Source organism: Hyla sarda, chromosome 1 (genome assembly GCF_029499605.1).
Source record: "Hyla sarda isolate aHylSar1 chromosome 1, aHylSar1.hap1, whole genome shotgun sequence".
NCBI classification, from domain to species: Eukaryota; Metazoa; Chordata; class Amphibia; order Anura; family Hylidae; genus Hyla; species Hyla sarda.
Window position 1 is genome coordinate 610,836,631 of NC_079189.1, and position 21,307 is coordinate 610,857,937.

The following is a 21,307-nucleotide window of genomic DNA, read 5'->3' on the forward strand; positions in this document are numbered from 1 at the left end:
CTTGGTATTTACTATTTTATAAAATCACGGCCAAAAGGCAGAAAAAAAAGTGTAAAAAATGCAAATGAAATGCGAACATATCCTAAAGACTAAAAACACCTCAATTGTGATTTATAGGTCAAACCACTTTCTCCTTATGGTAATATTTCTTTAAAAAACGCACTTTGAAAAAGAAAATGCATCAAAACTGCACATAATGTGAACTGAGCTCAACCCATATATGAGTCTGAACAAGTATAGGAGAAATGATACGCTGCACTCACCAGACTTCCAATGAAAGTGTCTTCTTTATTCATAAAAGATAAAACACGCCAGCAGGTACAGCGGGAGAGCGGGCACACAGGCTCAGTCTTATCAGTTCACTTGGCTTAACTCCAGCACCAACAACCTAATTAGATGACCAGGTGCAGTGATCGAACTCCGCCCCCTCTCTGCAAAACCAGAGGATTCATGGGAAATGTATCAGAAAATAATTTCTGTTCTAAAATAGGAATAAGGTACGGCTGAGAACCCATGCCTGCCACATCAGCTAAAACAGGTAAGCACAAGGCATACACAAGAATATCTTCAATGTTCTCTAATAATAGCCTATGCTGCACTATATAAGTATAAAATAAATCCCATAACGCTTTTTTTTAAAGGGATATTCCAGGATTTCTTTTCTTCAGCCTTTGATCCCATGACGTCTAGTTATAATCCTGTGTTATTTGCTTCTATTTCCTCCGTGCGTCACTTTGTCCGGTTTTCATGCACAGGACCCCACCCGGAAGTGCTGTAGTGCAAGTCTTTTTATGTAACTGTTGTCTCTGACCTTTCCCAGCATTCCATGCGGCCAGAGTCAATATGTCATGAGTCACATGGTCTCCAGGGGGCGTGGTTATGCCGCAGTGGGTGGGTGGATAGCATTACTTCAGTAAATCCCATCCACCCAGCTATCCACCCACCCACTGCAGCATAGCCACGCCCCCTTGTGACCATGTGACTTATGACATTTAGGGTAGGGTCACACGTAACGGATCTGCAGCATCATTTACAACCTTCAGAAGAAAGGTGTCATTACAAAGTACAATTGGTTCACAAAGGACAAGTCCTCATATTAGTCTGTAGATGAAAAAATAAGAGTTATGGAGGAAGAGTGGTGCAGTTGTCCATAGCAACCAATAACATTGCTTCTTACATTTTTCTCTTTCGCAGTCTGGTTGCCATGGGCAACTGCACCACTCTTCCTCTACTCAGGTTTTGATAAATCTCCCCATATGTCTCTTAAAAGCAAAAATTTGAAAGTCCTGGGTCATTAACCCCTTAACCCCTTAAGGACACATGACGTTCTCATACGTCTCCATTTCCGAGTTCTTAAGGACACATGACGTATGAGAACGTCATGTGTTTTACCGGCCCCCCGCAACCAACTGGAGCGGAGCCGGTGCCCGATGCCTGCTGAAATCGTTCAGCAGGCATCGGGGCATATCGCCCAGGGGGGTCATCATGACCCCCCATGTCGGCGATGGCCGCAGATCGCTGGACAATTCAGTCCAGCGATCTGCGGCGGATTCCGGATCAATCGGGTCTCCAGTGACCCGGTGACCCGGAATTATTGGCTGATCGGGGCCGTCAGAGACGGCCCCGAACAGCCAGAGCCAGCAGGGGTGAGGTGGCCCTGGTGCCACCTCACGATCGCCCCGATTCGTCGGCCGGATTACCGGCCGACCAATCAGGGCGCCTGCTGCGGGTGTCACTCCCGCAACCCGCTCCGCCCCTCTTCCGGAGGACGTGAGCGGGTGCGGGACGTGCACCCCGGGTGCTGGGGACCCCGATCCCCGGCGTCCCTGTTGGGATCGGGGCCCCAGGAGCAGCGGCGGCGGCGAGGGACTGACCTGTGCGGCGAGGATCGTTGGAGGTGAGTGACAGCCTCCTGCTGTTGCTTAGCAACAGCTCCCAGCATGCAAAAAGGGCATGCTGGGAGCTGTAGTTATGCAACAGCAGGAGGCAGACCACCACAACTCCCAGCATTCCCTTATGGGCATGCTGGGACTTTTATTTTGCAACAGCTGGAGGCACATTCTTTCTATGGAAAAGTGTACCTTCAGCTGTTGTATAACTACAACTCCCAGCTTGCACAATCAGCTAAAGTGCATGCTGGGAGTTGTAGTGGTGCATCTGGTGGTTGCAAAACTACAACTCCCAGCATGCCCGTTGGCTGTCGGTGACTGCTGAGAGTTGTAGTTTTGCAACAGCTGAAGGCACACTGAGTTAAGTAGCAAACCAGTGTGTCTCCAGCTGTTGCATAACTACAATCCCCAGCATCCCCAGCCAAAGTAGTATGCCTCCAGCTGTTGCATAACTACAAGACCCAGCATGCCCTTCCGCTGTCCGTACATGCTGGGGGTTGTAGCTTTTGCAACAGCTGAAGGCACACTGGTTGCAAAACACTGAGTTTGTTACCAAACTCGGTGTTTCACAACCAGTGTGCCTCCAGCTGTTGCAAAACTACAACTCCCAGCATGCACTGATAGACCGTACATGCTGGGAGTTGTAGTTTTGCAACAGCTGGATGTTCCCCCCCCTCCAATGTGAATGTACAGGGTACACTCACATGGGCGGAGGATTACAGTAAGTATCCGGCTGCAAGTTTGAGGTGCGGCAAAATTTCTGCCGCAGCTCAAACTGCCAGCGAGAAACTACTGTGAACCCCCGCCCGTGTGACTGTGCCCTAAAAACACTACACTAACACACAATAAAAAGTAAAAAACACTACATATACACATACCCCTATACAACCCCCCTCCCCTCCCCAATAAAAATGAAAAACGTCTGGTACGCCACTGTTTCCAAAACGGAGCCTCCAGCTGTTGCAAAACAACTACTCCCAGTATTGCCAGATAGCCGTTGACTGTCTACAACAGCTGGAGGCACCCTGTTTGGGAATCACTGGCGTAGAATACCCCTATGTCCACCCCTATGCAAGTCCCTAATTTAGGCCTCAAATGCGCATGGCGCTCTCACTTTGGAGCCCTGTCGTATTTCAAGGCAACAGTTTAGGGCCACATATGGGGTATCACCGTACTCGGGAGAAATTGCCTAACAAATTTTGGGGGGTATTTTCTGCTATTACCCTTTTTAAAAATGTAAAATTTTTGGGAAAACAAGCATTTTAGGTAAAAAAAATATATATTTTTTTACATATGCAAAAGTCGTGAAACACCTGTAGGGTATTAAGGTTCAAATTACCCCTTGTTACGTTCCCCGAGGGGTCTAGTTTCCAAAATGGTATGCCATGTGTTTTTTTTTTGCTGTCCTGGCACCATAGGGGCTTCCTAAATGCGGCATGCCCCCAGAGCAAAATTCGCTTTCAAAAAGCCAAATGTGACTCCTTCTCTTCTGAGACCTGTAGTGCGCCAGCAGAACACTTTTCACCCCCATATGGGGTGTTTTCTGAATTGGGAGAAATTGGGCTTCATATTTTTGGGGGTATTTTCTGCTATTACCCTTTTTAAAATTGTAAAAATTTTGGGAAACCAAGCATTTTAGGTAAAAAAAATATATATTTTTTTACATATGCAAAAGTCGTGAAACACCTGTAGGGTATTAAGGTTCACATTACCCCTTGTTACGTTCCCCGAGGGGTCTAGTTTCCAAAATGGTATGCCATGTGTTTTTTTTTTGCTGTTCTGGCACCATAGGGGCTTCCTAAATGCGGCATGCCCCCCAAAAACCATTTGTCGCTCCTTCCCTTCTGAGCCCTCTACTGCGCCCGCCGAACAATTAACATAGACATATGAGGTATGTCCTTACTCGAGAGAAATTGGGTTTCAAATACAAGTAAAAATGTTCTCCTTTTTACCCCTTGCAAAAATTCAAAAATTGGGTCTACAAGAACATGCGAGGGTAAAAAATTAAGATTTTGAATTTTCTCCTTCACTTTGCTGCTATTCCTGTGAAACACCTAAAGGGTTAATACACTTATTGAATGTCAATTTGAATACTTTGGGGGGTGTTGTTTTTATAATGGGGTCTTTTATGGGGTATTTCTAATATGAAGACCCTTCAAATCCACTTCAAAACTGAACTGGTCCCTGAAAAATTTCAAAATTGCTGCTGAACTTTGAAGCCCTCTGGTGTCTTCCAAAAGTTAAAACTCATAAATTTTATGATGCAAACATAAAGTAGACATATTGTATATGTGAACCCAAAAAATATATATTTTGAATATCCATTTTCCTTACAAGCAGAGAGCTTCAAAGTTAGAAAAATGCTAAATTTTCATTTTTTTCATCAAATTTTGGGATTTTTCACCAAGAAAGGATGCAAGTTACCATAAAATTTTACCACTAAGTTAAAGTAGAATATGTCACGAAAAAACTGTCTCGGAATCAGAATGATAACTAAAAGCATTCCAGAGTTATTAATGTTTAAAGTGACAGTGGTCAGATGTGCAAAAAACGCTCCGGTCCTTAAGGTGTAAAATGGCCTGGTCCTTAAGGGGTTAAGGATGGATCCATTTTTTACCTTAATGACCAGGCTCTTTTTTTTTAAATTTGACATGTGTCCCTTTAAATGGTAAACACTTTAGAACGCTTTTTCTGAGCGGAGCAATTCTGATATCCTTTTTCGTGACATATTGTACTTTATATAAGTGGTGCATTTTTGTTGACACGTGAATGAATTTTTGCGAAAAACTCCAAAATATTGTGAAAAACTGGAAAATTTCTGGCATTTAAAATTTTTTTTTATGGTGTACACTGTGCGGTAAAAGTGATGTTATATCTATTCTGTGGGTCAGTACGATTATGGCGATACCCATTTTATATCGCTTTCTATGTTCTTTTTCCTTTTCTGAGCAAAATTATTTTTCTGCCATTCATTTTCCAACAGCCGTAACTTTTTTTATTTTTCGTCCGACGCCATTGAGTGAGGGCTTATTATTGCAGGATGAGCTGTACTTTTTATTGGTATCATTTTTGTGCTACGTGCTACCTTTTGATCTTTTTTATTCCGCTATTTGTAGCAAAATTGGTGAATTTTGCGCTTTTTTTGTTGTTTTTTATGGTGTTCAGCGTATGGGATAATTTACATTATAGTTTTATAGTACACATCATTACGGATGTGGCAATACCTATTATGTATATGATTTGTGTTTTTAATCTTTTTTGGTGATAATACAGGGCTTTTATTGGGAAAGGGGCATTTTTTTTTTACACTTCATACTTTTATTGAAAAACTTTTTATTTTATTTTTTACACTTTTTACAGGTTATATTATGCTGCAATACATTTGTACTCCAGCCCAGTATGACCCGATCAGCTGCACACTGTACAGCCTGTGGCTGGATCTCACAGGCTTCCATAGCAGGCAGACCTCCTGCTGCCATAGCAACCAACGGCGACCCGCGATCCTATCGCGGTGGCGCCGTTGGTGAACAGAGGGAGAGCGCTCCCCCTGTCAACACCATAGATGCCGTGATCTGGATTGATCACGGCATCTATGGGGTTAATGCTGCCGGGACCGGCGAGATAGCGGCCCCGGCAGCTGCGGTGGGACTCCGGCTGTGATTGACAGCCGGATCCTGCCGCCGATCTCCTGCGCTGCCCGTGGCAGTTCCGGTGATTGCTAGGACTTATGCATACATCCCAGTGCGCGAACGTGACGGATGCTGGGACATATGTATACGTCCTATAGTGGGAAGGGGTTAAGAGGTTAAGATTGTTGCTTAAAAATATAATCTACTGTATTTTTTACCAGATGGCTGTACCAGGAGATCAGAGGAGAATCTTATATCTTCAGATTATAAAGCAGATGATGATATCACACAAGATACATATGAAGAACATTCCATTACCCCAGATACACCCTCAGCCCTTCACAGCCAAGATCTGCCATCTGATCCTGTTATACAAGTCCGACCTAAAGATTCAACTCAGTCTGTTAAACAAAAAAAGGAAAAGCGATTTTCATGTCCAGAATGTGGGAAATGTTTTTCTTGTAAATCAAATCTTGTTAAACATCAAAGAATTCACACAGGAGAGAAGCCATTTTCATGCTCAGAATGTGGAAAATGTTTTACTCAGAAAACACAACTTGTTAAACATCAAAGAATTCACACAGGAGAAAAGCTATTTTCATGTTCAGAATGTGGGAAATGTTTTAGTCATAAATCAGGTTGTGTTAATCATCAAAGAATTCACACAGGAGAGAAGCCATTTTCATGTTCAGAATGTGGGAAATGTTTTACTCAGAGATCAGGTTTTGTTAAACATCACCGAATTCATACAGGAGAGAAGCCATTTTCATGTTCAGAATGTGGGAAATGTTTTAGTCAGAAATCAGGTTTTGTTAATCATCAAAGAATTCACACAGGAGAGAAGCCATTTTCATGTTCAGAATGTGAGAAGTGTTTTACTGAGAAATCGTTACTTCTTAAACATCAAAGAATTCACACAGAAGTAAAGCCATTTTCATGTTCAGAATGTGGGAAGCATTTTACTCTAAAAACAGATCTTGTTAAACATCACCGAATTCACACAGGAGAGAAGCCATTTTCATGTTCAGAATGTGGGAAATGTTTTAGTCAGAAATCAGGTTTTGTTAATCATCAAAGAATTCACACAGGAGAAAAACCATTTTCATGTTCAGAATGTGGGAAGTGTTTTACTCGGAAAACAATTCTTCTTCAACATCAAAGAATTCACACAGGAGAAAAGCCATTTTCATGTTCAGAATGTGGGAAATGTTTTACTCTGAAATCAGAACTTGTTACGCATCAAAGAAATCACACAGGAGAAAAGCCATTTTCATGTTCAGAATGTGGGAAGTGTTTTACTCTGAAAACAATTCTTGTTAAACATCAAAGGATTCACACAGGAGAAAAGCCATTTTCATGTTCAGAATGTGGGAAATTGTTTTCTGAGAAATCGGATCTTCTTAAACATCAAAGATATCACACAGGAGAAAAGCCATTTTCATGTTCAGAATGTGGGAAGTGTTTTACTCTGAAAACAATTCTTGTTAAACATCAAAGAATTCACACAGGAGAAAAGCCATTTTCATGTTCAGAATGTGGGAAATTGTTTTCTGAGAAATCGGATGTTCTTATACATCAAAGATATCACACAGGAGAAAAGCCATTTTCATGTTCAGAATGTGGGAAATGTTTTACTCAGAAATCACATCTTGTTATGCATCAAAGAATTCACACAGGAGAAAAGCCATTTTCATGTTCAGAATGTGGGAAGTGTTTTACTCAGAAAACAGATCTTGTTAAACATCAAAGAATTCACACAGGAGAGAAGCCATTTTCATGTTCTGAATGTGGGAAATGTTTTACTGAGAAATCAAGTCTTATCAGACATCTAAGAATTCACACAGGAGAGAAGACAATTCCGAGCAATAAATGATGCAGATAACACATCTATATATTAACCATGTACATAGGATATCTGACATTTATACATATATCATATACTGCATCTCCAAACTTGTTCCCAATTGTTAATAAAAGTTTTCTTTTAGAACGTAGTCACCGATCCAGCGATGTCATCACTATAGTTTACATGGTAGGAGAAGAGTGTGATATATGGTTGTGATATTCGCTGCTCCTCATGGAGAAGACCCAACAGGCATAATCCATGGGGAGCTGCTACTGGAGACCCAAACACCTCAGAGAGAAGGGACTTATTCCAGTGATGAAGAATTCCAGGACATGACCAGATTAGAGACACAAAATCACTTCTATCTTCTGGCTTCTAGGACATTATTCTGATGGAAGAACTTTACACATTATAAAAAGTCCTATAGGTGTTGGGGAACATTTATAGACAATTATCCCAAGTAATAGAAGTAATACAGTAACTCACCACTAGGGATGAGGGAGCCGAGCCCCGGAACCCTGATTTAACCTGAATTTCGGGGTTTTAGAGACAGAATTTCGCAGAATTTCGTAACATTTCCAGGTTCAGCTTGCGTGTCCCGGGTAATGTGTGTGATAACATGAGGGATGAAGAACACATGGCGTTTTGGTGCCCAGAGGGAGCAGGAAGTACAGGGGCAGGAAAATGGCGTCAGGTTGACCAGCATTCCTTACAACTATGATCACCTGATCACCCCAGGTTTACAATGATTTGCTGGTTTATGTGTCAGTCAGCTCCCAGGCCAATAGGAGGCAGCATAGGGGTAGGATCTTTTACACAGTTTTAACCTGTTAAGGACCCAGGGCATACAGGTACGTCCTGACACCCTGGTACTTAAGGACCCAGGACGTACCTGTACGCCTGTGGGAATTTCGGGTGCAGGGACCGGACCGGGGTGACTGCTGATATCGATCAGCAGGCACTCTGCGCAAATGCCCAGGGGGGTCATTAGACCTCCCCATGTCGGCAATCGCAGCAAATCGTCAGTGAATTCACACTGGCGATTTGCGGCTATTCCGGGTCATTTGGGTCTATGGTGACCTGGAAAATAAAGGGAATTGGGGTTGTCCAAGACACCCACGATCCCCCTGAAGGAATAGGAGTGAGGTGGCAGGGGTTCCACCCCTCCTATCCCTGCTATTGGTCGTATAGAAGCGACGACCAATAGCATATCGGGGGCGGGGGCGTTAACTTTAGGTTTCCCCGTTCTGCCCGCCCACAATAGGCGGGACAGAATGGGGAAACCGACAGGGATCGGCGCTGAAGTCCACTTACCCATCGGCGAAGGCTGCGGACGGCGATGATGTGCGGCTGGCTCCCTGGATCCTACCGCCGGTGAGTTGCCTAGCAACATCTGGAGGGCTACAGTTTGAGACCACTATACAGTGGTCTCTAAACTGTAGCCCTCCAGATGTTGCAAAACTACAACTCCCAGCATGCCCAAACAGCTGTCTCGGCATGCTGGGAGTTGTTGTTGCGTACCTCCAGCTGTTGCATAACTACATCTGCTGGGAGTTGTAGTTTTGCAACAGCTGGAGGCACACTGGTTGGAATATACTGAGTTAGGTAACAGAACCTAACTGAAGGTTTTCCAACCATTGTGCCTCCACCTGTTGCAAAAGTACAACTCCCAGCATGCACGGTCTGTCAGTACATGCTGGGAGTTGTAGTTTTGAAACAGCTGAAGGTTTGTCCCCCCCACCCCCCATGTGAATGTACAAGGTACATTCACACTGGTGAGTTTACAGTGGGTTTCCTGCTTCAAGTTTGAGCTTTGGCAAATTTTTCGCCACAGCGCAAACTTCTAGCGGGAAACTCATCGTAACCCGCCAGTGCGAATGTACCCTAAAAACACTACACTACACTAACACATAATAAAGGGTAAAACACTACATATACACCCCCTTACACTGTCCCCCCAATAAAAATTAAAAAGGTATTGTACGGCAGTGTTTCCAAAACGGAGCCTCAAGCTGTTGCAAAACAACTACTCCCAGCATTTCCGGACATCCGCTGACTGTCCAGGCATGCTGGGAGTTTAGCAACAGCTGGAGGCACCCTGTTTGGGAATCACTGGCGTAGAATACCCCTATGTCCACCCCTATGCAAATCCCTAATTTAGTCCTCAAATGCGCATGGCGCTCTCTGACTTCGGAGCCCTGTCATATTTCAAGGAAACAGTTTAGGGCCACATATGGTGTATTTCCGTACTCGGGAGAAATAGTGCTACAATTTTTGGGGGGCTTTTTCTCCTTTTACCGCTTGTGAAAATAAAAAGTATGGGGCAACACCAGCATGTTAGTGTACATTTTTTTATTTTTTTACACTAACATGCTGGTTTTGCTCCATACCTTTTATTTTCACAAGCGGTAAAAGTAAAAAAAGACCCAAAATTTGTAACGCAATTTCTCCTGAGTACAGAAATACCCCATATGTGGTGCGTAAAATGCTCTGCGGATGCACAACAAGGCTCAGGAGTGAGAGCGCACCATGTACATTTGAGGCCTAAATTGGTGATTTGCACAGGGCTGGCTGATTTTACAGCGGTTCTGACATAAATGTAAAAAAATAAATACCCACATGTGACCCCATTTTGAAAACTACACCCCTCACGGAATGAAACAAGGGGTATAGTGAGCCTTAACACCCCACAGGTGTTTCATAAATTTTCGTTAAAGTTGGATGGGAAAATGAAGAAAAAATAGTTTTTTTCACTAAAATGCTGGTGGTTACCCAAAATTTTTTATTTTCACAAGGGAAAATAGGAAAAAAGCCCCCCAAAATTCGTAACCCTGTTTCTTTTGAGTAAGAAAATACCCCATATGTGGATGTTAAGTGCTCTGCGGGCGAACTACAATGCTCAGAAGAGAAGGAGCGCCATTGGGCTTTTGAAATGAAAATTTGTCAGGAATTGAAGGCCACGTGTGTTTACAAAGCCCCCATTGTGCCATAACAATGGATCCCCCCCCGCACATATGACCCCATTTTGAAAACGACATCCCTCATGTAATGTAAGAGGTACAGTGAGCATTTACGCCCCACAGGTGTCTGACAGATTTTTGAAACAGTGGTCCGTGAAAATGAAAAATGTAAATACTCACTGCACCCCTTATTCAATTCTTTGAGGGGTGTAGTTCCAAAATGGGGTCACGTGGGGGGGGGGGGGGGTCCACTGTTCTGGCACTACGGGGGGCTTTGTAAACGCACATGGCCCCTGACTTCCATTCTAAACAAATTCACTCTCCAAAAGCTCAATGGTGCTCCTTCTCTTCTGAGCATTGTAGTGCGCCAGCAGAGTACTTGATGTCCACACATGGGGCATTTCAATACTCAGAAGAAATGGGGTTACAAATTTTGGGGGTAATTTTCTCCTATTACCCCTTGTAAAAAATTAAAATTTGGGGGGAAAAAACTGCATTTTAGTGAACAATTATTTACATTTTCTTTTACACATCCAACTTTAACAAAAAGTCGTGAAACACCTGTGAGGTGTTAAGGCTCACTGTACCCCTTGTTACGTTCCTTGAGGAGTGTAGTTTCCAAAATAGTATGCCATGTGTTTTTTTTTTTTTGCTGCGCTGGCACCATAGGGGCTTCCTAAATACGACATGCCCACCAAAAACCATTTCAGCAAAACTTGCTTTCCAAAAGCCAAATATGACTCCTTCTCTTCTGAGCATTGTAGTTCGCCCGCAGAGCATTTTAAGTAATAACATGGGGTATTTCCATACTCAGAAGAGATGGGGTTACAAATTTTGGGGGGCATTTTCTCCCATTACCTTTTTGTAAAAAAAAATTTCCATTTACACATCCGACTTTAACGAAAAGTCGTCAAACACCTGTGAGGTGTTAAGACTCACTGGACCCCTTGTTACGTGCCTTGAGGGGTGTAGTTTCCAAAATGGTATGCCATGTGGGGGGTTTTCTGCTGTTCTGGCACCATAGGGGCTTCCTAAATGCTACATGCCCCCCCCAACAACCGTTTCAGCAAAATTCACTCTCCAAAATCCCATTGTTGCTCCTTCCCTTCTGAGCCCTCTACTGCTCCCGCAGAACACTTGACATACACATATGAGGTATTTCCTTGAGAGAAATTGGGTTACAAATTTTGGGGGACTTTTTCTCCTATTATCCATTCTAAAAATTCAACAACTGGGTCTACAAGAACATGCGAGTGTAAAAAATGAAGATTTTGAATTTTCTCCTTCACTTTGCTGCTATTCCTGTGAAACACCTAAAGGGTTAACACACTTACTGAATGTCATTTTGAATACTTTGAAGGGTGCAGTTTTTATAATGGCATTGTTTGTGGGGTATTTCTAATATGAAGGCCCCTCAAATCCACTTCAAAACTGAACTGGTCCCTGAAATTTCCGATTTTGAAAATTTTGTGAAAAATTGGAAAATTGCTGCTGAACTTTGAAGCCCTCTGATGTCTTCCAAAAGTAAAACATTTCAACTTTATGATGCAAACATAAAGTAGACATATTGTATATGTGAATCAATATATAATTTATTTGGAATATCCATTCTCCTTACAGGCAGAGAGCTTCAAAGTTCGAAAAATGCTAAATTTTCAATTTTTTTAATATTTTTACCAAGAAATGATGCAAGTATGGACGAAAATTTACCACTAACATAAAGTAGAATATGTCACGAAAAAAAAAAAATTCTCGGAATCAGAATGAAAAGTAAAAGCATCCCAGAGTTATTAATGCTTATAGTGACAGTGGTCAGATGTGCAAAAAATGGCCGAGTCCTACACTGAAAATTGGCTGGGTCCTTAAGGGATTAAAGGCAAAGCACGCAGCTGCCAACATTCTGCCAGTGGCCTTCATTTACTATTGCAAACCCGACATGTTTTGTCGGGTTGTGCGCCAGATTCTGTCGCATTGCGCCAGAAATTCTGTCTGCGCCAGATTTTGTTCCAGAATTTGTGCCGGAATCGAAAAACCCCAGACTAACTCTACATTTTGCTTAGAAAACCCGAAAAGGGGCGTGTTCTCTGAAAATGGGGGTGTTCACAACATTTTCACAAAAAAACAACATATTTACTAAGGTTTCCACATAAAATGTGGTGGATTTCAGCTGAGGTAAACCCGACAGATCAGAGCAGGTGTAAAAAAAAGCGAAATGTAGGGAAACATGAGTAAATACTGTGGAAAATAAATTGTAGGGCATTAACCTCTTCAGGACGTAGAGCGTACCTGTACGCCCGGTCCCGGTGTTTAAGCGGGGTCACGCCATGACCCCGCATCACACTGGGTCGGTCCCGGCTGCTAGTCATAGCCGGGACCCTGGGCTAACAGCGCGCAGCACCGATCGTTGTGCCATGCACTATTAACCCTTCAGACGCGGCGATCAAAGTGGACCGCCGCATCTGAAAGTGAAAGTAAACGCTTCCCGGCAGCTTAGTTGGGCTGATTGGGACATCGCGATAATATCACGATGTTCCGATCAGCTAAGATACGAGCGGAGGTCCCTTTGCCTTGCTTCCCCGCGTCCGATCTGGTTTGATTGCTCCAAGCCTGAGCTACAGGCTTGAGCAATCGAGCCCCTATCTCGCTGATCCATGAAAAGCTATGGCTTTGCAGGGATCAGCATAGGAGATCGGTGTGTGCAGTGTTATAGGTCCCCTATGGGAGCTATAACACTGCAAAAAAGAAAGTGAAAAAAAAAGGTAACAAAGGTCATTTAACCCCTTCCCTAATAAAAGTTTGAATCACCCCCCTTTTCCCATAAAAAAATAAAACAGTGTAAATAAAAATAAACATATGTAGTATCGCCGCGTGCGTAAATGTCTGAACTATAAAAATATATCATTAATTAAACCGCACGGGCAATAGCGTACGCGCCAAAAAATTCCAAATCCAAAATAGCGTATTTTTGGTCACTTTTTATATCATAAAAAAATGATTAAAAAGCTATCAAAAAGTCCAATCAATGCAATGGTACCAATAAAAACATGGCGCAAAAAATTAGCCCTCATACCGCCCCATACACGGAAAAATAAAAAAGTTATAGGGGTCAGAAGATGACAATTTTAAATGTATAAATTTTCCTGCATGTAGTTATGATTTTTTCCCGAAGTACGACAATATCCAACCTATATATTTAGGGTATAGTTTTAATCGTATGGACCTACAGAATAAATATAAGGTGATATGTTTACCGGAAAATGCACTGCGTAGAAACGGAAGCCCCCAAAAGTTACAAAATGAAATTTTTTCTTCAATTTTGTTGCACAATGAATTTTTTTTCCCGTTTTGCCATGTATTTTTTGGTTAAATGACTAATGTCACTGCAAAGTAGAATTGGTGGCGCAAAAAATAAGCCATCATATGGAATTTTGTCTGCAAAATTGAAAGCGTTATGATTTTTAGAAGGTGATGAGGAAAAAATTAAAATGCAAAAATGGAAAAACTCTGCATCCTTAAGGGGTTAAAACCCACAAAGAAAACTACACAACACTCTTAGTAAATGATTGCCAGTGTGTGTATGAGCCAGGGCAAGAGCTAAGCGATCCTACAGAATCCTAAAAAGCCTTCCCATATCACAATACCCTCCACAGCTGGCTGAGCACAAACCTTAGGATATACAATACCACAGCAAAGTGAGCACAGCCTTCATCTGTGGGCTCCTCTCAGGGAACTCCTGTGTATTCCTGCAGAAGCCTCATCGTGCACTACAAATCCCAGCCAGCTTTTGGCACATACAAATATCTGTACAACTACTAAGCAAAGCTGTGGGCTGATTCCAGAGATCTCCTGTGTCATCTCTTCCTGCAGAAGCCCCATCATGCACTACTAATCCCAGCCAGCCTTTTTCCAGGCACAGTACAACTGAACAAAGCTGTCAGCAGCAGAGACATCTAAATGCCTTACTTACATTTATGGGGTTTAAGCACACACACAGTATATCTACCAGATGTAAGCTAACAGCGCAAGAAAAGTGCTGACAAATAATACACATTAGCCATCCAAAGCTCCTTTACGTCCATATTCTTGGTTTAATCAAACACATGTTATATTTACCTGGTTGTAAGATAACAGCGCAGTTCAAAGCATTGAAAGTTAAAGTTGTCTAGTAGGTAAGTTAAAAAATTATCCCAAAAGGATCAAAATAACTGAATTAGAGGAATTGTTGGACAGGGTAGAGGACAGAAGACCCCTGCCATGTCCTCTGCCAGTAAGAATGTTGGTGGCAGTACCACCACCAGTACAGGCAGCAGCAGCCAGGTGCCTTGTGGTAGTAGTAGAAGCCACATCAGGCGTCCAAAGTTCACACTGTCTGCCAGGGGTTGTGGGGTACTGCCCTTCTGAACTGGTTAAATCATTCAAGGTCTTCTCAGGAAGAAGAGTCTGACTCTATGATGTTAAGCCGGCTGTCAGTGGATTCCTCCTCTTCTACAATTACATGGTGCGGTGGAAATGTCCGCTCTAGACACAGAAGGATAGCACTAACCATGAGGAGGAGTTGTGTATCTTAGTCAGCCTTCGGAGCGTGTTGCTGAGGTGGTGGAGGGGGTGCAGTGGCCGAGCATAGCACTGGTGGTAATAGGTGTGGTGGGGATACTGTAAGGCATCATGGTGGAGGTCATAAATTCCTTGGAGTAAAAGAAACAGTCGGAGCACTCATCACAGATCCTGTTGTGAAGTTTATTGAAGATCCATAAACTTGAACATATACAACGAACCCCCGTGCAGCGGGCAGAGCTAAGAGGTCAGAAGTGTGCACCCGGGCGGTAGGTCCTGTTTCATACTGGTAGGCGTTTCCTCAGACCCCCGGTGACCATGTTCTGAGGGGAACAAGGAGACCACGATCACACATCAGAAGTTCTTACTGAGAGGAGTGGTGGGGATGATAGAAACATAGAACGTGTCAGCAGATAAGAACCATTTGGCCCATATAGAATGCCCAATATTCTGAATACTATTAATAGTCCCTGGCCCTATCTTATATAAAGGATAGCCATATGCCTATCCCGCTCTTATATGAAGGATAGTCTTATGCCTATTCCTTTCTTATATAAAGGATAGCCTTATACATATCCCTATCTTATATAAAGGATATCCTTATGCCTATCCCTATCTTACATGAAGGATAGCCTTATGCCTATCCCTCTATTATATAAAGGATAGTCTTATGCCTATCCCTCTCTTATATGAAGGATAGCCTTATGCCTATTCTCATCTTATATGAAGGATAGTCTTATGCTTATCCCTATCTTATATGAAGGATAGTCTAATGCCTATTCCTATCTTATATGAAGGATAGTCTAATGCCTATTCCTATCTTATATGAAGGATAGTCTAATGCCTATTCCTATCTTATATGAAGGATAGTCTAATGCCTATTCCTATCTTATATGAAGGAAAGCCTTATTCCTTTCCCTATCTTATATGATGGAGAAATTATGCCATTGTAGAGAGAGAATGTTTGGCCCTTGAGTCCCTCAAATATTATTTGTTGGGAAGAAGGTTTAGGTTAGTCACTGACCATGCCCCTCTGAGGTGGATGTACCTAAGTAAAAAGAAAAATAGCAGAGTAACAAGATGGTCTCTAGCTCTGCAGGCCGAAAACTTTATAGTGGAGCATAGGTCTGGTCGTCTGCAGGAAATGTCTCCTGTGCTCTGCCTTAGGGTGCGTTCACACGCGCGGATTTTCAGTGGATTTTACGCTGCAAATCCGCTGGTGAAGGCCCGCTCTATACTGGCTTTATATGTGCCTGCTCATAGCGGCAATACGCCGCTACCAGCAGACACACTGCGATGTGCGAGTCGCAGTATACTCGCACAACGTGGGAGCTCTCTGCCTAGCTCAGAGCAGGGAGAGCAGCCGCGATGTGCGAGTAAGCCGCGCACATCGCTGCACTGTGTCTGATCGTAGTGGGGTATTGCCGCTACCAGCAGGCACATATAAAGCCAGCATAGAGCGGGCCTTCACCAGCGGATCCGCGCGTGTGAACGTACCCTTATGGTTACAGATCCTCATTCCCAGTGGCCTTGGGGGAGATTTATCAAAACAAGAGGAAAAGTTACCCATAGCAACCAATCAGATCGCTTCTTTTATTTATAGCAAGACCTCTGCAAGATGATAGAAGAGATCTGATTGGTTGCTATGGGCAACTGGACAACTTTTCCTTTGCAGGATACATCTCCCCCTATGTGTATTTTGTCCTGTTATTGTCGGTGTCCATACATCTTCTTATCCACATAGACACCTACAGTCACCGTCCTCTGACATATATACTATAATACATGTATATACTATAATACTATAATACATGTATATACTATAATACTATAATACATGTATATACTATAATACTATAATACATGTATATACTATAATACTATAATACATGTATATACTATAATACTATAATACATGTATATACTATAATACTATAATACATGTATATACTATAATACAGACATTTAGTGTATTTTGTCCTGTTATTGTCGGTGTCCATACATCTTCTTATCCACATAGACACCTACAGTCACCGTCCTCTGACATATACACTATAATACATGTATATACTATAATACTATAATACATGTATATACTATAATACTATAATACATGTATACACTATAATACTATAATACATGTATATACTATAATACTATAATACATGTATATACTATAATACTATAATACATGTATATACTATAATACTATAATACATGTATATACTATAATACTATAATACATGTATATACTATAATACATGTATATGCTATAATACTATAATACATGTATATACTATAATACTATAATACATGTATATACTATAATACTATAATACGTGTATATACTATAATACTATAATACATGTATATGCTATAATACTATAATACATGTATATACTATAATACATGTATATACTATAATACTATAATACATGTATATACTATAATACATGTATATACTATAATACTATAATACATGTATATACTATAATACATGTATATACTATAATACTATAATACATGTATATACTATAATACTATAATACATGTATATACTATAATACTATAATAAATGTATATACTATAATACTATAATACATGTATATACTATAATACTATAATACATGTATATCCTATAATACTATAATACATGTACATGCTATAATACTATAATACATGTATATGCTATAATACTATAATACATGTATATACTATAATACTATAACACATGTATATACTATAATACTATAACACATGTATATACTATAATACTATAATACATGTATATACTATAATACTATAATACATGTATATACTATAATACTATAATACATGTATATACTATAATACATGTATATACTATAATACTATAATACATGTATATACTATAATACATGTATATACTATAATACAGACATTTAGTGTATTTTGTCCTGTTATTGTCGGTGTCCATACATCTTCTTATCCACATAGACACCTACAGTCACCGTCCTCTGACATATACACTATAATACATGTATATCCTATAATACATGTATATGCTATAATACTATAATACATGTATATACTATAATACTATAATACATGTACATACTATAATACTATAATACATGTATATGCTATAATACTATAATACATGTATATACTATAATACTATAATACATGTATATACTATAATACTATAATACATGTATATGCTATAATACTATAATACATGTATATACTATTATACACATATATACTATAATACTATAATACATGTATATCCTATAATACTATAATACATGTATATACTATAATACTATAATACATGTATATACTATAATACATGTATATACTATAATACAGACATTTAGTGTATTTTGTCCTGTTATTGTCGGTGTCCATACATCTTCTTATCCACATAGACACCTACAGTCACCGTCCTCTGACATATACACTATAATACATGTATATCCTATAATACATGTATATGCTATAATACTATAATACATGTATATACTATAATACTATAATACATGTACATACTATAATACTATAATACATGTATATGCTATAATACTATAATACATGTATATACTATAATACATGTATATGCTATAATACTATAATACATGTATATACTATAATACTATAATACATGTATATACTATAATACTATAATACATGTATATGCTATAATACTATAATACATGTATATACTATAATACTATAATACATGTATATACTATAATACTATAATACATGTATATACTATAATACATGTATATACTATAATACTATAATACATGTACATGCTATAATACTATAATACATGTATATGCTATAATACTATAATACATGTATATACTATAATACTATAACACATGTATATACTATAATACTATAATACATGTATATACTATAATACTATTGTTACGCCGAGCGCTCCGGGTCCCCGCTCCTCCCCGGAGCGCTCGCAACATCCTCGCCACTGCAGCGCCCCGGTCAGATCTACTGACCGGGTGCGCTGCGATACCGCCCCCAGCCGGGATGCGATTCGCGATGCGGGTGGCGCCCGCTCGCGATGCGCACCCCGGCTCCCGTACCTGACTCGCTCTCCGTCGGTCCTGTCCCGGCGCGCGCGGCCCCGCTCCCTAGGGCGCGCGCGCGCCGGGTCTCTGCGATTTAAAGGGCCACTGCGCCACTGATTGGCGCAGTTGGTCTAATTAGTGTGTTCACCTGTGCACTCCCTATGTATACCTCGCTTCCCCTGCACTCCCTCGCCGGATCTTGTTGCCATTGTGCCAGTGAAAGCGTTTCCTAGTGTGTTCCTAGCCTGTGTTCCAGACCTCCTGCCGTTGCCCCTGACTACGATCCTTGCTGCCTGCCCCGACCTTCTGCTACGTCCGACCTTGCTCTTGTCTACTCCCTTGTACCGCGCCTATCTTCAGCAGTCAGAGAGGTTGAGCCGTTGCTAGTGGATACGATCTGGTTACTACCGCCGCTGCAAGACCATCCCGCTTTGCGGCGGGCTCTGGTGAATACCAGTAGTAACTTAGAACCGGTCCACTAGCACGGTCCACGCCAATCCCTCTCTGGCACAGAGGATCCACGTCCTGCCAGCCGAATCGTGACAGTAGATCCGGCCATGGATCCCGCTGAAGTTCCACTGCCAGTTGTCGCCGACCTCACCACGGTGGTCGCCCAGCAGTCGCAACTGATAGCGCAACAAGGCCACCAGCTGTCTCAACTGACCGTGATGCTACAGCAGCTACTACCACAGCTCCAGCAATCATCTCCTCCGCCAGCTCCTGCACCTCCTCCGCAGCGAGTGGCCGCTTCCGGCCTACGTCTATCCTTGCCGGATAAATTTGATGGGGACTCTAAGTTTTGCCGTGGCTTTCTTTCGCAATGTTCCCTGTACTTGGAGATGATGTCGGACCAGTTTCCTACTGAAAGGTCTAAGGTGGCTTTCGTAGTCAGCCTTCTGTCTGGGAAAGCTCTGTCATGGGCCACACCGCTCTGGGACCGCAATGACCCCGTCACTGCCTCTGTACACTCCTTCTTCTCGGAAATTCGAAGTGTCTTTGAGGAACCTGCCCGAGCCTCTTCTGCTGAGACTGCCCTGCTGAACCTGGTCCAGGGTAATTCTTCCGTTGGCGAGTACGCCATCCAATTCCGTACTCTTGCTTCCGAATTATCCTGGAATAATGAGGCCCTCTGCGCGACCTTTAAAAAAGGCCTATCCAGCAACATTAAAGATGTTCTGGCCGCACGAGAAATTCCTGCTAACCTGCATGAACTCATTCATCTAGCCACTCGCATTGACATGCGTTTTTCCGAAAGGCGTCAGGAGCTCCGCCAGGATATGGACTTTGTTCGCACGAGGCGTTTTTTCTCCCCGGCTCCTCTCTCCTCTGGTCCTCTGCAATCCGTTCCTGTGCCTCCCGCCGTGGAGGCTATGCAAGTTGACCGGTCTCGCTTGACACCTCAAGAGAGGACACGACGCCGCATGGAGAATCTTTGCCTGTACTGTGCCGGTACCGAACACTTCCTGAAGGATTGTCCTATCCGTCCTCCCCGCCTGGAAAGACGTACGCTGACTCCGCACAAAGGTGAGACAGTTCTTGATGTCAACTCTGCTTCTCCACGCCTTACTGTGCCTGTGCGGATATCTGCCTCTACCTTCTCCTTCTCTACTATGGCCTTCTTGGATTCCGGATCTGCAGGAAATTTTATTTTGGCCTCTCTCATCAACAGGTTCAACATCCCGGTGACCAGTCTCGCCAGACCCCTCTACATCAATTGTGTTAACAATGAAAGATTGGACTGTACCGTGCGTTACCGCACGGAGCCCCTCCTAATGTGCATCGGACCTCATCACGAAAAGATTGAGTTTTTGGTCCTCTCCAATTGCACTTCCGAAATTCTCCTTGGACTACCGTGGCTTCAACGCCATTCCCCAACCCTTGATTGGTCCACAGGAGAGATCAAGAGCTGGGGTACTTCTTGTTTCAAGGACTGTCTTAAACCGGTTCCCAGTACTCCCTGCCGTGACCCTGTGGGTCCCCCTGTAACCGGTCTCCCTAAGGCTTATATGGACTATGCTGACGTATTTTGCAAAAAACAAGCTGAGACTTTACCTCCTCACAGGCCTTATGACTGTCCTATTGACCTCCTCCCGGGCACTACTCCACCCCGGGGCAGAATTTATCCTCTGTCCGCCCCAGAGACTCTTGCTATGTCTGAATACATCCAGGAAAATTTAAAAAAGGGGTTTATCCGCAAATCCTCCTCTCCTGCCGGAGCTGGATTTTTCTTTGTGTCCAAAAAAGATGGCTCCCTACGTCCTTGCATTGATTACCGTGGACTTAATAAAATCACGGTAAAGAACCGCTACCCCCTACCTCTTATCTCAGAACTCTTTGATCGCCTTCAAGGTGC

At 42.1% G+C, this 21,307-nt stretch overlaps 1 protein-coding gene across 1 annotated transcript in view; it reads left to right on the forward strand.

Annotated features, from left to right (window-relative positions):
• LOC130298650 (zinc finger protein 585A-like) overlaps positions 1 to 21,307 on the forward strand; it is an 88,599-nt gene that overhangs the window by 25,460 nt on the left and 41,832 nt on the right. Inside the window, exon 3 of the mRNA XM_056551359.1 lies at positions 5,740 to 7,332. Coding sequence (XP_056407334.1) covers positions 5,740 to 7,332 — 1,593 coding nt within the window. The remainder of the gene's footprint in view (positions 1 to 5,739; positions 7,333 to 21,307) is intronic.